The following is an 18,678-nucleotide window of genomic DNA, read 5'->3' as shown; positions in this document are numbered from 1 at the left end:
ATTCTACAGGTCTTCCCACAGCCTAAAGAACCCAAGTGTTGGTTCCCTTGAAACAGACGCGGGGGCGTGTCTTCTCTGAGGGCCGCGGCAGCAGGTAACAACCTCACAACCAAAGTGGATGGAAAGCGAATCCGGCCTCACACCCTGGGCTCCAGGGCCTGTCCCACCCTCAGAAGCAACCTCCAGCACTGCGGACCCCAGCCCAGCAGTGTGTGACCACCCCCCCCCCCCGCCCCCCGCCTCTTGCACCCACCGAGCTTCGCCCGTCGCGCGCCACCTCGAGCCCGGGAACCAGCAGGCCCACGTGCGCATGCGCGCACCTCCCAGCCGTTGGCTGCGTGGAGCCTTCCGGGACCGCCCCTTCCGGTCACCGAGGCAACTACCCAGACATGCCCTCCACTCTCTTTATTAATAGAGTCGCTCGTGCTTCCTCCCTGCAGGGCAAAGTATAGAGAGAAAGATAGAGACCCTCGGTTTTCGTTGTTATCGCAGGCCAAGGGTGTCCCTGTTTGTTTAAAAAAAAACTTACCAAAAACTCTCCTGGTGGGAATGCAAAACGGTGGAGACAATTTGGAAATCTTTCCCTGATAAAGAACCACAGAGTTCTTTATATGACCCAACAATTGCATGCCACATATTACATATTATACATAGATAATATGAGAGGGAATATAGAACATATGTTGACACAAGTACTTTTATGTGAATTTTTAGAGTATTGATGTTTATAGTATTATAATAGCCAAAAAGTGGAAACAACTGATAAATAGGTAAATAAAATGTGGTATATCCATACAACGTAATGTTATTTAGCCATAAAAAGGAATGAGGTCCTAATAATGTGCTACAACATGGATGACCCTTGGAAATACTATGTAAAGCAAAAGATTTAGCTAGACAGGAAAGGCCAAATATTGTATGATTCCTCTCATGTGCAATGTCCCAAATAGACAAATCTGAGAGAGAGAAAATAAATTAGTGGTTGCCTGGGGCTTAAGGGGTGGAGAGTGACTGCTATTGGGTATGGTTTTTTTCTTTTTAAAATTAAAAAATCTTTTTCTTTAATATACATAAAACTTACCACTTTAGGTTAAGAATCCGCCTGTCGGGCTTCCCTGGTGGCGCAGTGGTTGAGAGTCGCCTGCCGACGGGTTCGTGTCCTGGTCCGCGAAGATCCCATATGCCCCGGAGGGACTAGGGAAGCCCCCATGGGGGCTACTCTTCGTTGCGGTGCGTGGGCCTCTCATTGCGGTGGCTTCTCTTGTGGCAGAGCACGGGCTCTAGGCACGCAGGCTCAGTAGTTGTGGCTTGCAGGCTCTAGCGAGCGTTCTCAGTAGTTGTGGCGCTCGGGCCTAGCTGCTTTACGGCATGTGGGATCTAACCGGACCAGGGGTCGAACCCGTGTCCCCTGCATTGACAGAAGGATTCTTTTTTTTTTTTTTTTTTTTTTTTTGTGGTACGTGGGCCTCTCACTGTTGTGATCTCTTCCGTTGCGGAGCACAGGCTCCGGACGCACAGGCTCAGCGGCCATGGCCCATGGGCCCAGCTGCTCCGACGCAGGCGGGATCCTCCCGGACCGGGGAACGAACCCGCGTCCCCCACATCGGCAGGCAGACTCCCAACCACTGCGCCACCAGGGAAGCCCCACTTTAACCATTTTTAAGGGTACAGTTCAGCGATGTTAAGTACATCCACATTGTGAAACCTCACCACGATCCACCTCCAGAACTTTTTCGTCTTCCCAAATGGAAACTTGGTCCCCGTTAAACAATAACTCCCCGTTTCCAGGCTCCCCACTCTCCCACCTGCCCCTGACAACCAGCATGCTATGGTCTGTCTCTATGAATTTGACTACTCGAGGTACCTCATGGAAGTGGCATCATATAGTACCTGTCCTTTGTGACTGACTTATTTCACTTGACAAAATGTTTCAAGGTTCATCCATGTCATAACACGTCAGTACTTCCTCTTAAAGGCCGAATAACATTCCATTTTATGTATATACCACATTTTGTTTATCCACCCACACACGGTTTCTTTTCAAGGTGGTGAAAACGTTCAAAATTGATTGTGATGATAGTTGCACAAGTCTGAAGAAACCAAAAGCCAGTGGATTTGACACTTCAAATGGGTTAATTCTAAGGTATGTGAATTAAATATCAATAAAGCTGTTAGCAAAAAACCAAAACTTGTGCTGAGTCCTCCCCCGTTAGTATTTCTTGGTGCAGTTATGCATGGGGGTGGGGCACCAGGAGGTGGAAGGTTGGACCACATGCCATGGAAAAGTAATTGAAGCCACCCCTTCAGTATTTAACAGGGTTGACAAAACACCACAGAATTTGTTTCTCTGGGGGGAATATAATCGATATGAGTGACGAGGTGAGGAAAATATTTTGCTGAACTAGAAATCAATTTGCAACAGCAAAGAGCTGTTAAAACTGTCTCGTACTACAATTCTGTGGTCATGAACACTGTTGATATTTTAGATGAGAACTAGGCTATGGTCTGCTGATGGATCTTGTGTTTTATGGTAGAATCAATTCTTCAAAAAGGCATTCATGTATAGTTTAAAGTTTTGCAGGGGAACCCGTGTCCCCTGCATTGGCAGGCGCACTGCTCCACAAGGGAAGTCCCGCCAATCTGTTTTTAATAAGGAAAGCAGCCGCTCCAGTCCTCCTTGGAAACCCTGAGGAGTCTTCTCTTTTCTCCCCTACCAGTCAAATAAGAAGCACTGACATTTTGATTCTAGATATCACTATCATTTTCAGAGAGTTTGCAATGTGCAGTAGTGGACTGAATACTTAAAAATTTAAGTGCTTTTCTTATGTCTAACATATTTTAAAGTATTATTAAAAACATAAAAACCTACTAGAAGATTCTACTGGACTTGGTTGATTTAAAACTCCATTATTACTTTGGCATGGAAATGAATTGTTATGGTTAACTGATTAACCAAAACTTATTGATACACTGCTGTAAATACTCAGCATTTTATTATTACAGAATATCACTGAACATCACAGTGGCAGGTTGAGAATTAGAAGCCCCCCCAATAGGTTGAAATTTTAAAGTAGATATCCCATGGGTAAAACTAGTAACTTATGCAAGAAGCAACATTTATTTTTAGGTACACTCATATAGGGCATTTGTTAGGCAGATTCATAAAGATGAATACTTCATTAAGTGATAGGTTCATTTTAATTTTTTAACTTGGGGGTGGTGGTGTGGAAGAGGACTGTTTTATGCAAATCAAAGTCCTTTCCCTTTCCATTCTCATCCCCTCTCCCATTTTTTCTTTTTCAGCAGCTACACAGGACCTGCTCTCATGCTTTTCTTTTAATTTTTTTAGAGCAGTTTTTAGGTTCACAGCAAAACTGAGTAAAAGTTACAGAGTTCCCTCTGCCTTCCCTTCTTTTTCTAGTTTCCTAAGGTAGAAACTTATTGATTTTAGATCTTTCTTCCTTTCTAATATATGCATTCAATGCTATAAATCTCCCTCTAAGCACTACTTTCTATCCACGAATTTTGATATTTTGTTTTCATTCATTTAGTTCAAAGCATTTTAAAATTTCTCTTGATATTTCTTCTTTGATCCATGTATTATTTTTAAGTATGTTGTTTAATCTTCATGTATATAACTGGGACTTTCCAGTTATTTTTTGTTATTGATTTCTAGTTTAATTCCATTGTGGTTTTAGAGCAGACATTATATGATTTCTACACTTTTAAATTTGGTAAAGTGTTTTTTATGGCCCAGAATTTGATCTTGGTGAGTGTTCCATGTGAACTTGAGAAGAGTGTGTTATCTGCTGTTTTTGGATGAAGCAGTCTACAGAAGTCACTTCTCTCCAGTTGATTGATGGTGTTGTTGAGTTCAACTATGTCCTTTCTGATTTTCTGCCTGCTGGATCTGTCCATTTCTGAGAGACGGGTGTTGAAGCATGCCTAATGTAGCTTTATATACCCTGTTGTTAGGTGCATACATACTAAAGATAGTTATGTCTTGGAGAATTGACTCCTTTATCATTATGTTTGTTTTATCTATCTATCTGCGCCAGGTCTTAGTTGCAACATGTGGGATCTTCGTAGTGGCATGCGGGATCTTTGCTGTGGCATGCGGGATCTAGTTCCCTGACCAGGGATCGAACCTGGGCCTCCTGCATTGGGAGTGCAGAGTCTTAACCACTGGACCACCAGGGAAGTCCCTAATGTCCTTCTTCATTCCTGATAACCTTCCTTTCACTGAAGTCTACTCTGTCTGAAATCAGTATAGTTACTCCTCCTTTCTTTTGATTAATATAAGCATGCTATATATTTTCTCCATCCATTTACTTTTAATCTGTATGTCTTTATATTTAAAGTGGATTTCTTATAGACAACATGTCGTTGGGGCTTGTTTTTTGATCCACTCTGAAAAATCTGTCTTTTAATTGGTGCATTTAGACCACTGATGTTCAGAGTGATTATTGATATAGTTGGATTAATATCTACCATATTTGTTACTGTTTTCCATTTGTTGCCTTTTTACTCATTCCTATTTTTGTCCTCTTCTTTTTCTGCCTTTTGTGATTTTAATTCATTCCACTTCCTCTCCTTTCTCAGCTGTCAGTTATTTTTTTTTCTCCTTTTTCAAACTGATTGTCCTAGACTGTAAATATACATTTACAACTAATCAAGGCCCACTTTCAAACGACACTGCTTCACAGTATAGTGAAGTACCTTAGTGTGAATACCTTATAATTACAAAATAATCTTACTTCCTCTTCCTCATTCCTTGTATCATGGTCATTTGTTTTACTTACGTAAAAGCATAAGCAAGCATATTTATATGATATATATGTAAGCATACATAATCAAATACATTGTTGTTATTATTTCAGTTCTTAGATCAATTAAAAATAAGAAAAAATAAGTTTTTATATTACCTTCACTTATTTCTTCTTGGATTCCTTCTTCCTTTCTTTATGTAGATCTGAGTTTCTGAATTATATTATTTTCCTTCTCTCTAAAGAACTTCTTTTAAACTCTCTTGGAAGGCAGGTCTACTGGCAACAAATTACCTCAATTTTTGTTTGTCTGAGAAAGTCTTTATTTCTCCTTCACCAAGTTGGCGGGTTTTTTTTTTCCTCTCTCTCTCAACACTGTAAATATTCAGTCCACTCTCTTCTTGCTTGCATGGTTTCTGAGAAGTCAGATGTAATTCATATCTTTGTTTCCTCTGGCCTCTTTCAGGATTTTTCGTCTCTGATTTTCTGTAGTTTGAGAATGTATGCCTAGCTATAGTTTTGTTTTGTTTTGTTGTCTTTGCATTTATCTTGCTTGGTGTTCTCTGAGCTTCCTGGATCTGGGGTTTGGTGTCTGAAATTTGGAGAAATTCTGTCATTATTACTTCAAATATTTCTTCTGTTCTTTTTTCTCTCTCTCCTTCTGGTATTCTCATTACATGTATATTACATCTTTTGTAGTTGTCCCACAAACTGAGTGTCTTTCTCAGTTTTCTTCTTCTCCCCCCCACCCCTGTATTAGGTGGGTTAGGATGGCTAGAATGAACTGGAGTTGGGTATTTCCTTTCCCCCACCTCAGTTAGGCTCTGATAAAACCCTGCCGGTCGGGCTCTGATTAACTAGTTTCTCCTGAGGGCAGGACTTGTTAAGAACACAGTGCTCTGGCATATTTGAAAATGGTTCATTTTCCCTCCTCCTGCTGGAAGCACAAAGGAATTTTTCTTTAATATTTGTGAGAAGTTGGTTGAGCCCCAGGAGGTAAATCTCATAAAATTGTGGGGATCCGTGTGACTAGGTTCTCCTGGACTTCTGAAGTCTCAAAGTTGTGCGCACTTAGTCCCCAGCAATTTGTCAATACAGCTCAGGTCTTCCTACCCCTGCACTGGCTCCTGTGGTGGCTGCCTCTGTTCCAGCAAAGCCACAGATCCCTGTATTTGCCTGTCGGTCTCTCCAGTCTTGGGGGCAGCAGTCTGTCCTGTGTCATCCACTGTCATCTGTATCCAAGAAAGGTTGATGTTTGTTCAGCTTTTTTTACCTGGCAACTTCTAAGCTCCTTCCATGTGAAGCTGGAAAACAGAAGTCCCTGTCATGCATTCTTGTGTACTTGCATTGCTTGGGTTATGCTATTTCTACCTCTTCCCCAATTTAACTTTTCCTTTGGACCAAATTCCTGATTCTCTTCTCTGTCGTGTGGTACAATGGCTAAAATACTTAAGATGACAGAATTATGATTTAACTTTTATTTTTGTCTTACATGTAACTGACTTTATTTTCCCTTTTAATATTTTTCTTTGAGGTTTAATTTGCTGTATATACAGCAAAGTGCACAGCACTCAAGTGTTAAAGTCATAAGAGTTTTGACAAAACACAAAGCTTTGCTTCTGATATCTAATTGAAGCACATCACTAGGGGCTATCTTACTGAAATAAACTACAGAAGTGTCAGTGTGCAGCGTCAATGAATCATTAACAAAGTAAGCTGTCACTGAGGCATAAGAGAAAAATTCAACACAGCAAGGCTATATAAACTACTACCTGGAAAGAACCAAAACTGCAACACACTGAGATCAAATTTGACCTTGAGTGGGTCTGTTTTACTGTATATAAGCCTTCTGGATTCCAAGAGTTAACTAATGAAACATAAAAACATTTGAATATTGACAACTCATTGTTGACTTCCCCACAAAGTTTAACTAAAATTGAGTGGAAATCTCTGTTCCCTAATAAGGTGGAAATACTGAAATTTTACTAGAAAAAAAGGATGAATCTGAGATATATTCCTGCAGAGAATTTACAGCAAAAACTTCAGTTGTACTTAAACACAAGATTAGTAAAAACACCAAATGGGCATGGTTGTTACAGTAAGCAGGGTTATGTAGAGTAATGTAATTCTTTGTTTTACACTATTCCCGTAAGAGTCATATGGTGATCCATCATTTTCAGTACAATATGTAAAAATAACTTATTTGTAGGATCCTTTGATTGGCTACTTCATTGCTATAAATACCACTCTGAATTTATACTTCTATATTTGCTTTTTTTCTTTGTATAATATTGCTTTAAACTATTCTCTACTATCTTGATTTTGGGTAAATTATCAAAAAGTTACCATTTTGAGACAGCTATATTTCTTTCTGACTTAAGTACCTCTGTAAAAATGGGCATAATGCAAAGAAATAGTGAAATAAGAAATACTTTTCTGTAGGGGGGTCCCTTTAAGGAATATGTTTAAAGAATTACAAATTACAAATTAAAATTGCACCAAAAATGCTAAATAAGTGATATAAATCTCCAACTGGAATGCTTTCAGGGAAATTAGAGAGCAAACCCTCTTAATATTCAGTGAGTGAAGGGGAACAAAAGTGGCAGAGAAGAAACCCAGTCTTTTTATAGCAGTAAATCCTTTTGATCATCTAATAAACAAAGCTATGCAGCACTCCCTGCCCCCAAGTCGATTTTATTTACACACAAAACTTGGTGTATCTTTTCAAGGTACTCATGCCACTTGAAACTCATCCATGTCCACTCTGGGGTTTCATATAAATGAACAATCTCCTTGGGATATAGAATAATCTGTAAAAACCAACAAAAGTAGAAACTGCTGTTAGAGGCAAGTGGCAGAAAATCCCACTTCAAAAACAGAGCTAACTTCCAAACTACATACATGAGGAAATAAGTTATCAATTTTAACACACTTTATTGAAAATCATGCCAGCACTACTAAAAATGTTCCCACATACCACTCCCACTTTTCATACAGTATGTGATGTACAAAAGAATGAGTCATAAAATATCCGTGTAAAGGTCTGTAATATTATGCCTATGGATAATCACTATAAAAGTTTCAGGTATGCCAAAAGATATTGGTAAAGGTAAATTTTTATAGTGATAAAATTTTATAGTAATAAATATTTCAAATATTTAAATCACTTTTAAAACATTTGTCATTGCTGAAATTATATCCCAACAGTGTTTGTTGGCTCATAAATTGAAAAATTATTTTGGCATAAAAACTTTTGAGCAGAGCACCTGCTGCCAGCATCTACATCAGCTGGCACCTCTCACCAGGTGTGCCAAATGTTGTAATTTTCAGTGTGTGCTGTGACATGACAATGGTTGGGAAGCCCTACACTGTACCATAGGCAATAAGAGGTATGTGTAACATGAAGGATGTCAGGGCTTCTTCATTTAGATCTTTGAGTTTATTTTGGCAATAACCATGAAATGGTTCAACTATTCAAAGGGCAGACCTTTTTCTAAAAGATTTAGCATGCTCTGAGAAAAAAAATAAACTTGAAACTTGGAAGAGATTTTGTTCCCTGAATATTAAACATGTCAGCCTATGATAATCTAGAAATTTCTATGTATACCCAGATATTTAGTTAAAATTTTATACTTCTTTACATATACGAATAATTAGTTTGTAATGACTACTGTAAGCATCACCAATTTTAATTAAAAATAATGGCAGGGGGACTTCCCTGGTAGCGCAGTGGTTAAGAATCCACCTGCCAATGCAGAGGACACGGGTTCGAGCCCTGGTCTGGGAAGATCCCACATGCTGTGGAGCAACTAAGCCTGTGCGCCACAACTGAGCCTGCACTCTAGAGCCCACGAGCCACAACTACTGAAGCCCGCGTGCCTAGAGCCCATGCTCCACAACAAGAGAAGCCACCACAATGAGAAGCCCGTGCACCACAACAAAGAGTAGCCTCCACTCACTGGAACTACAGAAAGCCCGTGCGCAGCAACAAAGACCCAACGCAGCCATAAATAAATAAAAAAATAAATTTTAAAAAATAAACAAGATAAAATAATGGCAGGCATTAGATGATCATTAATCTTTTTGCTAGTTTTTATTATACTATATAAGATTTGTATTTCCTGTGATCTGAGAAACATCAATATTCTATTTAAAATTTGTTCTTAAAAATATACAATATTGCACTTAAATTTTTGGCAGTTTAATTAAGGAACAGCTGAGTAAAAAAAAATCATACAAGAAACTACAGTTTTTGTTTCATAATAAGCAAAGAGCTTTGTATAAAAGCAGAACTTACAGTAGTGCCAAATAAACCAAATATTTACAGTGTCGCTATTAAAGTCTTACCTCTAAAGGAAGATTCAGTGTATTGGATGCAAACATTACTAATCTAACAAAAGTACACTCTGCCTCCCTGCCTTCTGCTGAACAATTTTACGCTAAAGGGTATTTGTGTGAAAAGTTTTTGTAATTTCTTTCTCAAGAGAAAATACATGGAAAGTATGCTTGTTCCTGAAGCATCAAAACTGCGTCACTAAACTCTTTCACAGTTTCCTACAAGACCTGAAAAATCTCTAAACTAAGAATCAGAATCCCAAGGTAAGCATGAGTTTTAGTTTTTCTGTAGATATTCTTTTTTACAATTACAAGTTGGATTTTAGTATGATTTTAAGGTCAGCTTCCTGTACTTTTTCTAAGATACATAAGATACTGACTATGCATCTGCCTAAATTATTTTTAACTTTTGTTACATTGTAGTAAAACTGTATACATTTATACTGACCCATAATTTGCTATTCTACTTTTTAGTTCCCAATTAGGTAAATACTCTAGACAGTGCAATATTTTTTACTTATCAACCAATTAGGAAGACAGTTTTGAATAGCTATTTGCAAAAACAAATATCAAGATTTCGACCTACTTAACAATATATTAAATATTCAAAAGACCAAAAAGAACATAAATAAAACGTATTGGTAATATAAATACATGACACAGAGATATTCGCTTTTGGCACCGCCTTAAAAAACAAAATCCAGCAGTACTTTATTTCCCTTCAGAGCTTTGGGAATACTTAAAATTTCTAAATTTCTATTAAACTTTTACTTTTTCTCCAGAGGAAAAATAATTCATAAATTTGAACTGGTATTTCAAAAGCATAGGATTTCCTTTTGTTACTTCTTAATTTCATCTGCAGAATGGACAGTTACTCAAAGTGTTAGCTAGCAGCCAATGAGTTAACTATGCTTTTATATTTTAATCCTACCAAGAAATGATAATGTCAAACAGTGATTCATTATGGAAAGATATGGTTTCTTCTTAAACAACCATGTACCAATTGCATAGTTGTGATCTGAGAACTCAAAGTAGAGAGCTACGAAGGCATTAATGTATGTTAACTGAACTGAAACAGACTGTTAAAAAACAGTCTATCTTGGGTAGATGTTAGCATAAACCTAGAGGGAAAAAGAAACAGTCATTAGCAAAAAAGTTTTCTTTAAAAATAGGTTAATGCTAAGAACAGTAGCTTTTAAAATTTCTGTTTAAAAATAAGCTTAATAAACAAGAATACAAATTTTAATTCAAAACTTAGTTCTCTGAAATGCCCTATTTTCTCGCATACAGCAGAAAATACATTTTTCATAGTTTTTAACATTACATGTAAAAATGAGGCACTAGTTAAACATATTTGAATATATTCACACAAACAGGAGTTTCCATGTCATCTGTAGGCTTATATTTGCTCAATGGGTTCTTGATGGCAGACTGCTCACAAAAATAAGTCTTCTGAAGGAGGTGCGTAAGAGAAACCAACAAAGGCGTCGTCAGCCTCCAGTACGCTGGCGTTCACTATGGAATAGTCAGAAGACACACACACGGAATATGGAACTGTTTCTTCTGTAAACGCTGCATCAAAGTTCCTGATATCATCTGGTCCTGCCTAAAACATCAAAAAGCATACTATTACTCACCTTACCTTACCTTTTTTCCCCTTACTTCAGTCCCTCATTAAAGCCCCTTCATGAATTTGTCTATTTATTCCTGGCAAGTCTTCCTACTCCATCAATGTCTTTGAAACATTTCCTGCTTTTCCCTTCCTGACTCTCATTATTCAGGTCCTTCTTACAGTTAGGGTTCTCGTTGTTGGGTGATGGGGGGGGAGGAAAGATAAGGGTGAGGAAGGCTAGTGTGACAGGGTCCTCGCCTATGTTAATTTGAATCTTGGTTCCGGCAACTGACCCACTTTCTCTCTACCCATCACCACCTCTAAATTTAGAAAAGGGGCTCAGGGAGGTTTTCAGGAGAAAATTTTGCATCTCCGCTTCCATAAAATGCCTGACCATCCAGTTGCTCAATTCTGGGGAGGTTGAAGCCTTTTGATGAAGAAATGAAGGGACAGTAAGTAAAATTATGAAAGGTGACTCTTGTGCTACAGAGGTCATTCACTGAGCATTCGGCTGTGACACCCTTAGCTCTAGAGACCTAAAGGGACTGGAACCTGGGAAATGAAGCATAGTGGCTACTTAGGCTTGAAGGTAGCGGTCAATCTTCCTTCACGAATCTGATACAAGCTAATGGACTCTCCCCTTCCAATTTATTTACAGATTAAAACTGGGATACAGATTCAGGTGATTTACTCTTAAAGCCCATCTCTGAAGCTCTAGGTTATCTCTATTCTAAGAGGAAGGGAATCCTTAAAATGTTCAAGTCATCAAGTCTAACCGAGGTAAACAGGTTCAGAGCACATATATAAACCAAGGACACAGTTAGCCTGGTGGTCTACAAACAGCAGAGCAGAGACCAGGGAAATTCGGGATGCTAGATTCTTCCATATGAGAAATTCCCCAACAGAGGAGAAAGAATGCTAGAAATTATACTCATGTATATATAAAAAAGTCATCAGGACTTCCCTGGTGGCGCAGTGGTTAAGAATCCACCTGCCAATGCAAGGGACGCAGGTTTGATCCCTGCTCTGGGAAGATTCTACATGTTGCGGAGCAACTAAGCCCGTGTGCCACAACTACTGAAAGCCTGAGCACCCTAGAGCCCATGTGCTGCAACTACTGAGCCCAAACGGCACAACTACTGAAACCTGTGCACTCTAGGGCCCACGTGCCACAACTACTGAAGCCCGTGTGCCACAACTACTGAAGCCTGCATGCCTAGAGCCCATGCTCTGCAACAAGAGAAGCCACTGCAATGAGAAGCCCGCGCAACGCAATGAAGAGTAGCCCCCGCTCGCTGCAACTAGAGAAAGCCCGTGCACAGCAATGAAGACCCAACGCAGCCAAAAAAAAAAAAAAAAGTCATCAAATTCTCATTTATAACCTTAGAAGCAAGGGCACTGGAACAAGACTAAGGTTTGAATTCTGGCTGTGAAATTTGTTAGCTGTAATTCTTTATATAAACTACCCTATCTCTGTAAGCTTATTTCCTCTTCTGTAAAATAAGAATACTGCCGTCTACCTGTTAAGTTTACTGTGAGGACTGGATGTGTTAATACATAAAATTCCCAAAATTTGACACGTAGAAGGTGCTCAATAAATGATGAAAAATGTTCCTTCACTGGACTTTATAAACATTCTGTGAACACCCTGATGGCTCCTGGCCAGTACTGAGAGGGATAAAACTGTACAACTTACGTTAAGAGTGAGAGAAGACTCTCTCCTTAAAGCACCTGAGCTCGAATTCTAGGTCTGCAATTTTAACTTTAAACTTCCGGCAAGTTATTTAACCCTTTCTGTGCCTAAGTTAACTCATCTGTATTACGTGGAAAATAACAGTACTATTTCATAGGATAGCTGCCAGGCTTAAGTAGAAGGATACAAATACTGAGGGCAGCATAGGAGCTAATTTTTTGATCTTTGTTTGTTACATGAGAAATGGCAACACGTTAAGGGTTTTTTTTTTTTTTTTTTTAAACATCTTTATTGGGGTATAATTGCTTTACAATGGTGTGTTAGTTTCTGCTTTACAACAAAGTGAATCAGCTATACATATACATATGTTCCCATATGTCCTCCCTCTTGCGTCTCCCTCCCTCCCACTCTCCCCATCCCACCCTTCCAGGCTGTCACAAAGCACCGAGCTAATATCCCTGTGCCTTGCGGCTGCTTCCCCCCAGCTATCTACCTTACTACGTTTGTTAGTGTGTATATGTCCATGACTCTCTCTCGCCCTGTCAAAACTCACCCTTCCCCCTCCCCATATCCTTAAGTCCGTTCTCCAGTAGGTCTGCGTCTTTATTCCTATCTTACCCCTAGGTTCTTCATGACATTTTTTTCCCTTAAATTCCATATATATGTGTTAGCATACGGTATTTGTCTTTTTCTTTCTGACTTACTTCACTCTGTATGACAGACTCTAGGTCTATCCATCTCATTACAAATAGCTCAATTTCATTTCTTTTTAAGGCTGAGTAATATTCCATTGTGTATATGTGCCACATCTTCTTTATCCATTCATCCGATGATGGGCGCTTAGGTTGTTTCCATGTCCTGGCTATTGTAAATAGAGCTGCAATGAACATTTTGGTACATGACTCTCTTTGAATTTTGGTTTTCTCAGGGTATATGCCAAGTAGTGGGATTGCTGGGTCATATGGTAATTCTATTTGTAGTTTTTTAAGGAACCTCCATACTGTTCTCCACAGTGGCTGAACCAATTCACATTCCCACCAGCAGTGCAAGAGTGTCCCCTTTTCTCCACACCCTCTCCAGCATTTATTGTTTCTAGATTTTTTGATGATGGCCATTCTGACTGGTGTGAGATGATATCTCATTGTAGTTTTGATTTGCATTTCTCTAATGATTAATGATGTTGAGCATTCTTTCATGTGTTTGTTGGCATTCTGTATATCTTCTTTGGAGAAATGTCTATTTAGGTCTTCTGCCCATTTTTGGATGGGGTTGTTTGTTTTTTTGTTATTGAGCTGCATGAGCTGCTTGTAAATTTTGGAGATTAATCCTTTGTCAGTTGCTTCATTTGCAAATGTTTTCTCCCATTCTGAGGGTTGTCTTTTGGTCTTGGTTATGGTTTCCTTTGCTGTGCAAAAGCTTTGAAGTTTCATTAGGTCCCATTTGTTTATTTTTGTTTTTATTTCCATTACTCTAGGAGGTGGGTCAGAAAGGATCTTGCTGTGATTTATGTCATAGAGTGTTCTTCCTATGTTTTCTTCTAAGAGTTTGATAGTTTCTGGCCTTACATTTAGGTCTTTAATCCATTTTGAGCTTATTTTTGTGTATGGTGTTAGGGAGTGATCTAATCTCATACTTTTACATGTACCTGTCCAGTTTTCCCAGCACCACTTATTGAAGAGGCTGTCCTTTCTCCACTGTACATTCCTGCCTCCTTTATCAAAGATAAGGTGTCCATATGTGCGTGGGTTTATCTCTGGGCTTTCTATCCTGTTCCACTGATCTATCTTTCTGTTTTTGTGCCAGTACCATACTGTCTTGATGACTGTTGCTTTGTAATATAGTCTGAAGTCAGGGAGCCTTATTCCTCCAGCTCCTTTTTTCGTTCTCAAGATTGCTTTGGCTATTCAGGGTCTTTTGTGTTTCCATACAAATTGCGAAATTTTTTGTTCTAGTTCTGTGAAAAATGCCAGTGGTAGTTTGATAGGGATTGCATTGAATCTGTAGATTGCTTTGGGTAGTAGAGTCATTTTCACAATGTTGATTCTTCCCATCCAAGAACATGGTATATCTCTCCATCTATTTGTATCATCTTTAATTTCTTTCATCAGTGTCTTATAATTTTCTGCATACAGGTCTTTCGTATCCTTAGGTAGGTTTATTCCTAGATATTTTATTCTTTTTGTTGCAATGGTAAATGGGAGTGTTTTCTTGATTTCACTTTCAGATTTTTCATCATTAGTATATAGGAATGCCAGAGATTTCTGTGCATTAATTTTGTATCCTGCTACTTTACCAAATTCATTGATTAGCTCTAGTAGTTTTCTGGTAGCATCTTTAGGATTCTCTATGTATAGTATCATGTCATCTGCAAACAGTGACAGCTTTACTTCTTCTTTTCCGATTTGGATTCCTTTTATTTCCTTTTCTTCTCTGATTGCTGTGGCTAAAACTTCCAAAACTATGTTGAATAAGAGTGGTGAGAGTGGGCAACCTTGTCTTGTTCCTGATCTTAGTGGAAATGCTTTCAGTTTTTCACCATTGAGGATGATGTTTGCTGTGGGCTTGTCATATATGGCTTTTATTATGTTTAGGAAAGTTCCCTCTATGCCTACTTTCTGGAGGGTTTTTATCATAAATGGGTGTTGAATTTTGTCGAAAGCTTTCTCTGCATCTATTGAGATGATCATATGGTTTTTCTCCTTCAATTTGTTAATATGGTTTATCACATTGATAGATTTGCGTATATTGAAGAATCCTTGCATTCCTGGAATAAACCCCACTTGATCATGGTGTATGATCCTTTTAATGTGCTGTTGGATTCTGTTTGCTAGTATTTTGTTGAGGATTTTTGCATCTATGTTCATCAGTGATATTGGCCTGTAGTTTTCTTTCTTTGTGACATCCTTGTCTGGTTTTGGTATCAAGGTGATGGTGGCTTCGTAGAAGGAATTTGGGAGTGTTCCTCCCTCTGCTATATTTTGGAAGAGTTTGAGAAGGATAGGTGTTAGCTCTTCTCTAAACGTTTGATAGAATTCACCTGTGAAGCCATCTGGTCCTGGGCTTTTGTTTGTTGGAAGGTTTTTAATCACAGTTTCAATTTCAGTGCTTGTGATTGGTCTGTTCATATTTTCTATTTCTTCCTGATTCAGTCTTGGCAGGTTGTGCATTTCTAAGAATTTGTCCATTTCTTCCAGATTGTCCATTTTATTGGCATAGAGTTGCTTGTAGTAATCTCTCATGATTTTTTTTATTTCTGCAGTGTCAGTTGTTACTTCTCCTTTTTCATTTCTAATTCTATTGATTTGAGTCTTCTCCCTTTTTTTCTTGATGAGTCTGGCTAGTGGTTTATCTATTTTGTTTATCCTCTCAAAGAACCAGCTTTTAGTTTTATTGATCTTTGCTATTGTTTCCTTCATTTCTTTTTCATTTATTTCTGATCTGATTTTTATGATTTCTTTCCTTCTGCTAGCTTTGGGGTTTTTTTGTTCTTCTTTCTCTAATTGCTTGAGGTGCAAGGTTAGGTTGTTTATTCGAGATGTTTCCTGCTTCTTAAGGTGGGCTTGTATTGCTATAAACTTCCCCCTTAGAACTGCTTTTGCTGCATCCCATAGGTTTTGGGTCGTTGTGTCTCCATTGTCATTTGTTTCTAGGTATTTTTTTATTTCCTCTTTGATTTCTTCAGTGATCACTTCATTATTAAGTAGTGTATTGTTTAGCCTCCATGTGTTTGTATTTTTTACAGATCTTTTCCTGTAATTGATATCTAGTCTCATGGCGTTGTGGTCAGAAAAGATACTTGATACAATTTCAGTTTTCTTAAATTTACCAAGGCTTGATTTGTGACCCAAGATATGATCTATCCTGGAGAATGTTCCATGAGCACTTGAGAAAAATGTGTATTCTGTTGTTTTTGGATGGAGTGTCCTATAAATATCAATTAAGTCCATCTTGTTTAATGTATCATTTAAAGCTTGTGTTTCCTTATTTATTTTCATTTTGGATGATCTGTCCATGGGTGAAAGTGGGGTGTTAAAGTCCCCTACTATGAATGTGTTACTGTTGATCTCCCCTTTTATGGTTGTTAGTATTTGCCTTATGTATTGAGGTGCGCCTATGTTGGGTGCATAAATATTTACAATTGTTATATCTTCTTCTTGGATCGATCCCTTGATCATTATGTAGTGTCCTTCTTTGTCCCTTTTAATAGTCCTTATTTTAAAGTCTATTTTGTCTGATATGAGAATTGCTACTCCAGCTTTCTTTTGGTTTCCATTTGCATGGAATATCTTTTTCCATCCCCTTACTTTCAGTCTGTATGTGTCTCTAGTTCTGAAGTGGGTCTCTTGTAGACAGCATATATAAGGGTCTTGTTTTTGTATCCATTCAGCCAATCTGTGTCTTTTGGTGGGAGCATTTAGTCCATTTACATTTAAGGTAATTATTGATATGTATGTTCCTATTTCCATTTTATATATTGTTTTGGGTTCGCTACTATAGGTCATTTCCTTCTCTTGTGTTTCGTGTCTAGAGAAGTTCCTTTAGCATTTGTTGTAAAGCTGGTTTGGTGGTGCTGAACTCTCTCAGCTTTTGCTTGTCTGTAAAGGTTTTAATTTCTCCATCAAATGTGAATGAGATCCTTGCTGGGTAGAGTAGTCTTGGTTTCAGGCTATTCTCCTTCATCACTTTCAGTATGTCCTGCCACTCCCTTCTGGCTTGTAGGGTTTCTGCTGAGAGATCAGCGGTTAACCTTATGGGGATTCCCTTGTGTGTTATTTGTTGTTTTTCCCTTGCTGCTTTTAATATGCTTTCTTTGTATTTAATTTTTGACAGTTTGATTAATATGTGTCTTGGCGTGTTTCTCCTTGTATTTATCCTGTATGGGACCCTCTGTGCTTCCTGGACTTGATTAACTATTTCCTTTCCCATATTAGGGAAGTTTTCAACTATAATCTCTTCAAATATTTTCTCAGTCCCTTTCTTTTTTTCTTCTTCTTCTGGAACCCCTATAATTCGAATGTTGGTGCGTTTAATGTTGTCCCAGAGCTCTCTGAGACTGTTCTCAGTTCTTTTCATTCTTTTTTCTTTATTCTGCTCTGCAGTAGTTATTTCCACTACTTTATCTTCCAGGTCACTTATCCGTTCTTCTGCCTCAGTTATTCTGCTATTGATCCTATCTAGAGTGATTTTAATTTCATTTATTGCATTGTTCATCGTTGCTTGTTTCATCTTTAGTTCTTGTAGGTCCTTGTTAACTGTTTCTTGCATTTTGTCCATTCTACTTCCAAGATTTCGGATCATCCTTACTATCATTATTCTGAATTCTTTTTCAGGTAGATTGCCTATTTCCTCTTCATTTGTTAGGTCTGGTGGGTTTTTATCTTGCTCCTTCATCTGCTGTGTGTTTTTCTGTCTTCTCATTTTGCTTATCTTACTGTGTTTGGGGTCTCCTTTTTGCAGGCTGCAGGTTCGTAGTTCCCGTTGTTTTTGATGTCTGTCTCCAGTGGCTAAGGTTGTTTCAGTGGGTTGTGTAGGCTTCCTGGTGGAGGGGACTAGTGCCTGTGTTGTGCTGGATGAGGCTGGATCTTGTCTCTCTAGTGGGCAGGTTCACGTCTGGTGGTGTGTTTTGGGGTGTCTGTGGCCTTATTATGATTTTAGGCAGCCTCTCTGCTAATGGGTGGGGTTGTGTTCCTGTTTTGCTAGTTGTTTGGCATAGGTTGTCCAGCACTGTGGCTTGCTGGTCGTTGAGTGAAGCTGGGTGCTGGTGTTAAGATGGAGGTCTCTGGGATATTTCCACCGTTTAATATTATGTGGAGCTGGGAGGTCTCTTTTTGACCAGTGTCCTGAAGTTGGCTCTCCTACCTCAGAGGCAGAGCCCTGACTCCTGGCTGGAGCACCAAGAGCCTTTCATCCACACAGCTCAGAATAAAAGGGAGAAAAAGTAGGGAGAATTAGAAGTATGAGTAAAGAAAGAGGGAAAGGAGGAAAGGAAGGAAGGAAGAAAGAAGCAAAGAAGGAAAGAAAGGAGGGAGGGAGGGAGGGAGGGAGGAAGGAAGGAAGGAGGGAAAGAAGGAAAAAAAGACAGAAAGAAAGATGATACAGTAAAAATAAAATAAAGTATAATATAGTTATTGAATTAAAAAATATTTAGAAAAAAAAAAAGGGACGGATAGAACCTTAGGACAAATGTTGGAAGCAAAGCTATACAGAGAAAATCTTACACAGAAGCATACACATACACCTTCACAAAAAGAGGTAAAGGGGGAAAAATCATA

The 18,678-nt window shown here is 38.6% G+C and overlaps 1 protein-coding gene and 1 non-coding gene across 2 annotated transcripts in view; both read right to left on the bottom strand.

The window, feature by feature from the left end:
• Positions 1–4,127: 4,127 nt before the first annotated feature.
• Positions 4,128–4,200, bottom strand: TRNAG-CCC (transfer RNA glycine (anticodon CCC)). The gene has a single exon. It is a non-coding gene; the product is annotated as a tRNA-Gly (tRNA).
• A 4,635-nt stretch (positions 4,201–8,835) lies between these two features.
• Positions 8,836–18,678, bottom strand: part of SGK3 (serum/glucocorticoid regulated kinase family member 3) — a 73,299-nt gene continuing 63,456 nt past the window's right edge. Inside the window, exon 17 of the mRNA XM_065895687.1 lies at positions 8,836–10,707. Within this exon, the coding sequence (XP_065751759.1) occupies positions 10,537–10,707 (171 nt within the window). The 3' untranslated portion in view covers positions 8,836–10,536. The remainder of the gene's footprint in view (positions 10,708–18,678) is intronic.

The sequence above is a fragment of the Phocoena phocoena genome, chromosome 17 (assembly GCF_963924675.1).
Source record: "Phocoena phocoena chromosome 17, mPhoPho1.1, whole genome shotgun sequence".
Classification (NCBI taxonomy): Eukaryota; Metazoa; Chordata; class Mammalia; order Artiodactyla; family Phocoenidae; genus Phocoena; species Phocoena phocoena.
This window is presented reverse-complemented; position numbering and strand designations above follow the sequence as displayed.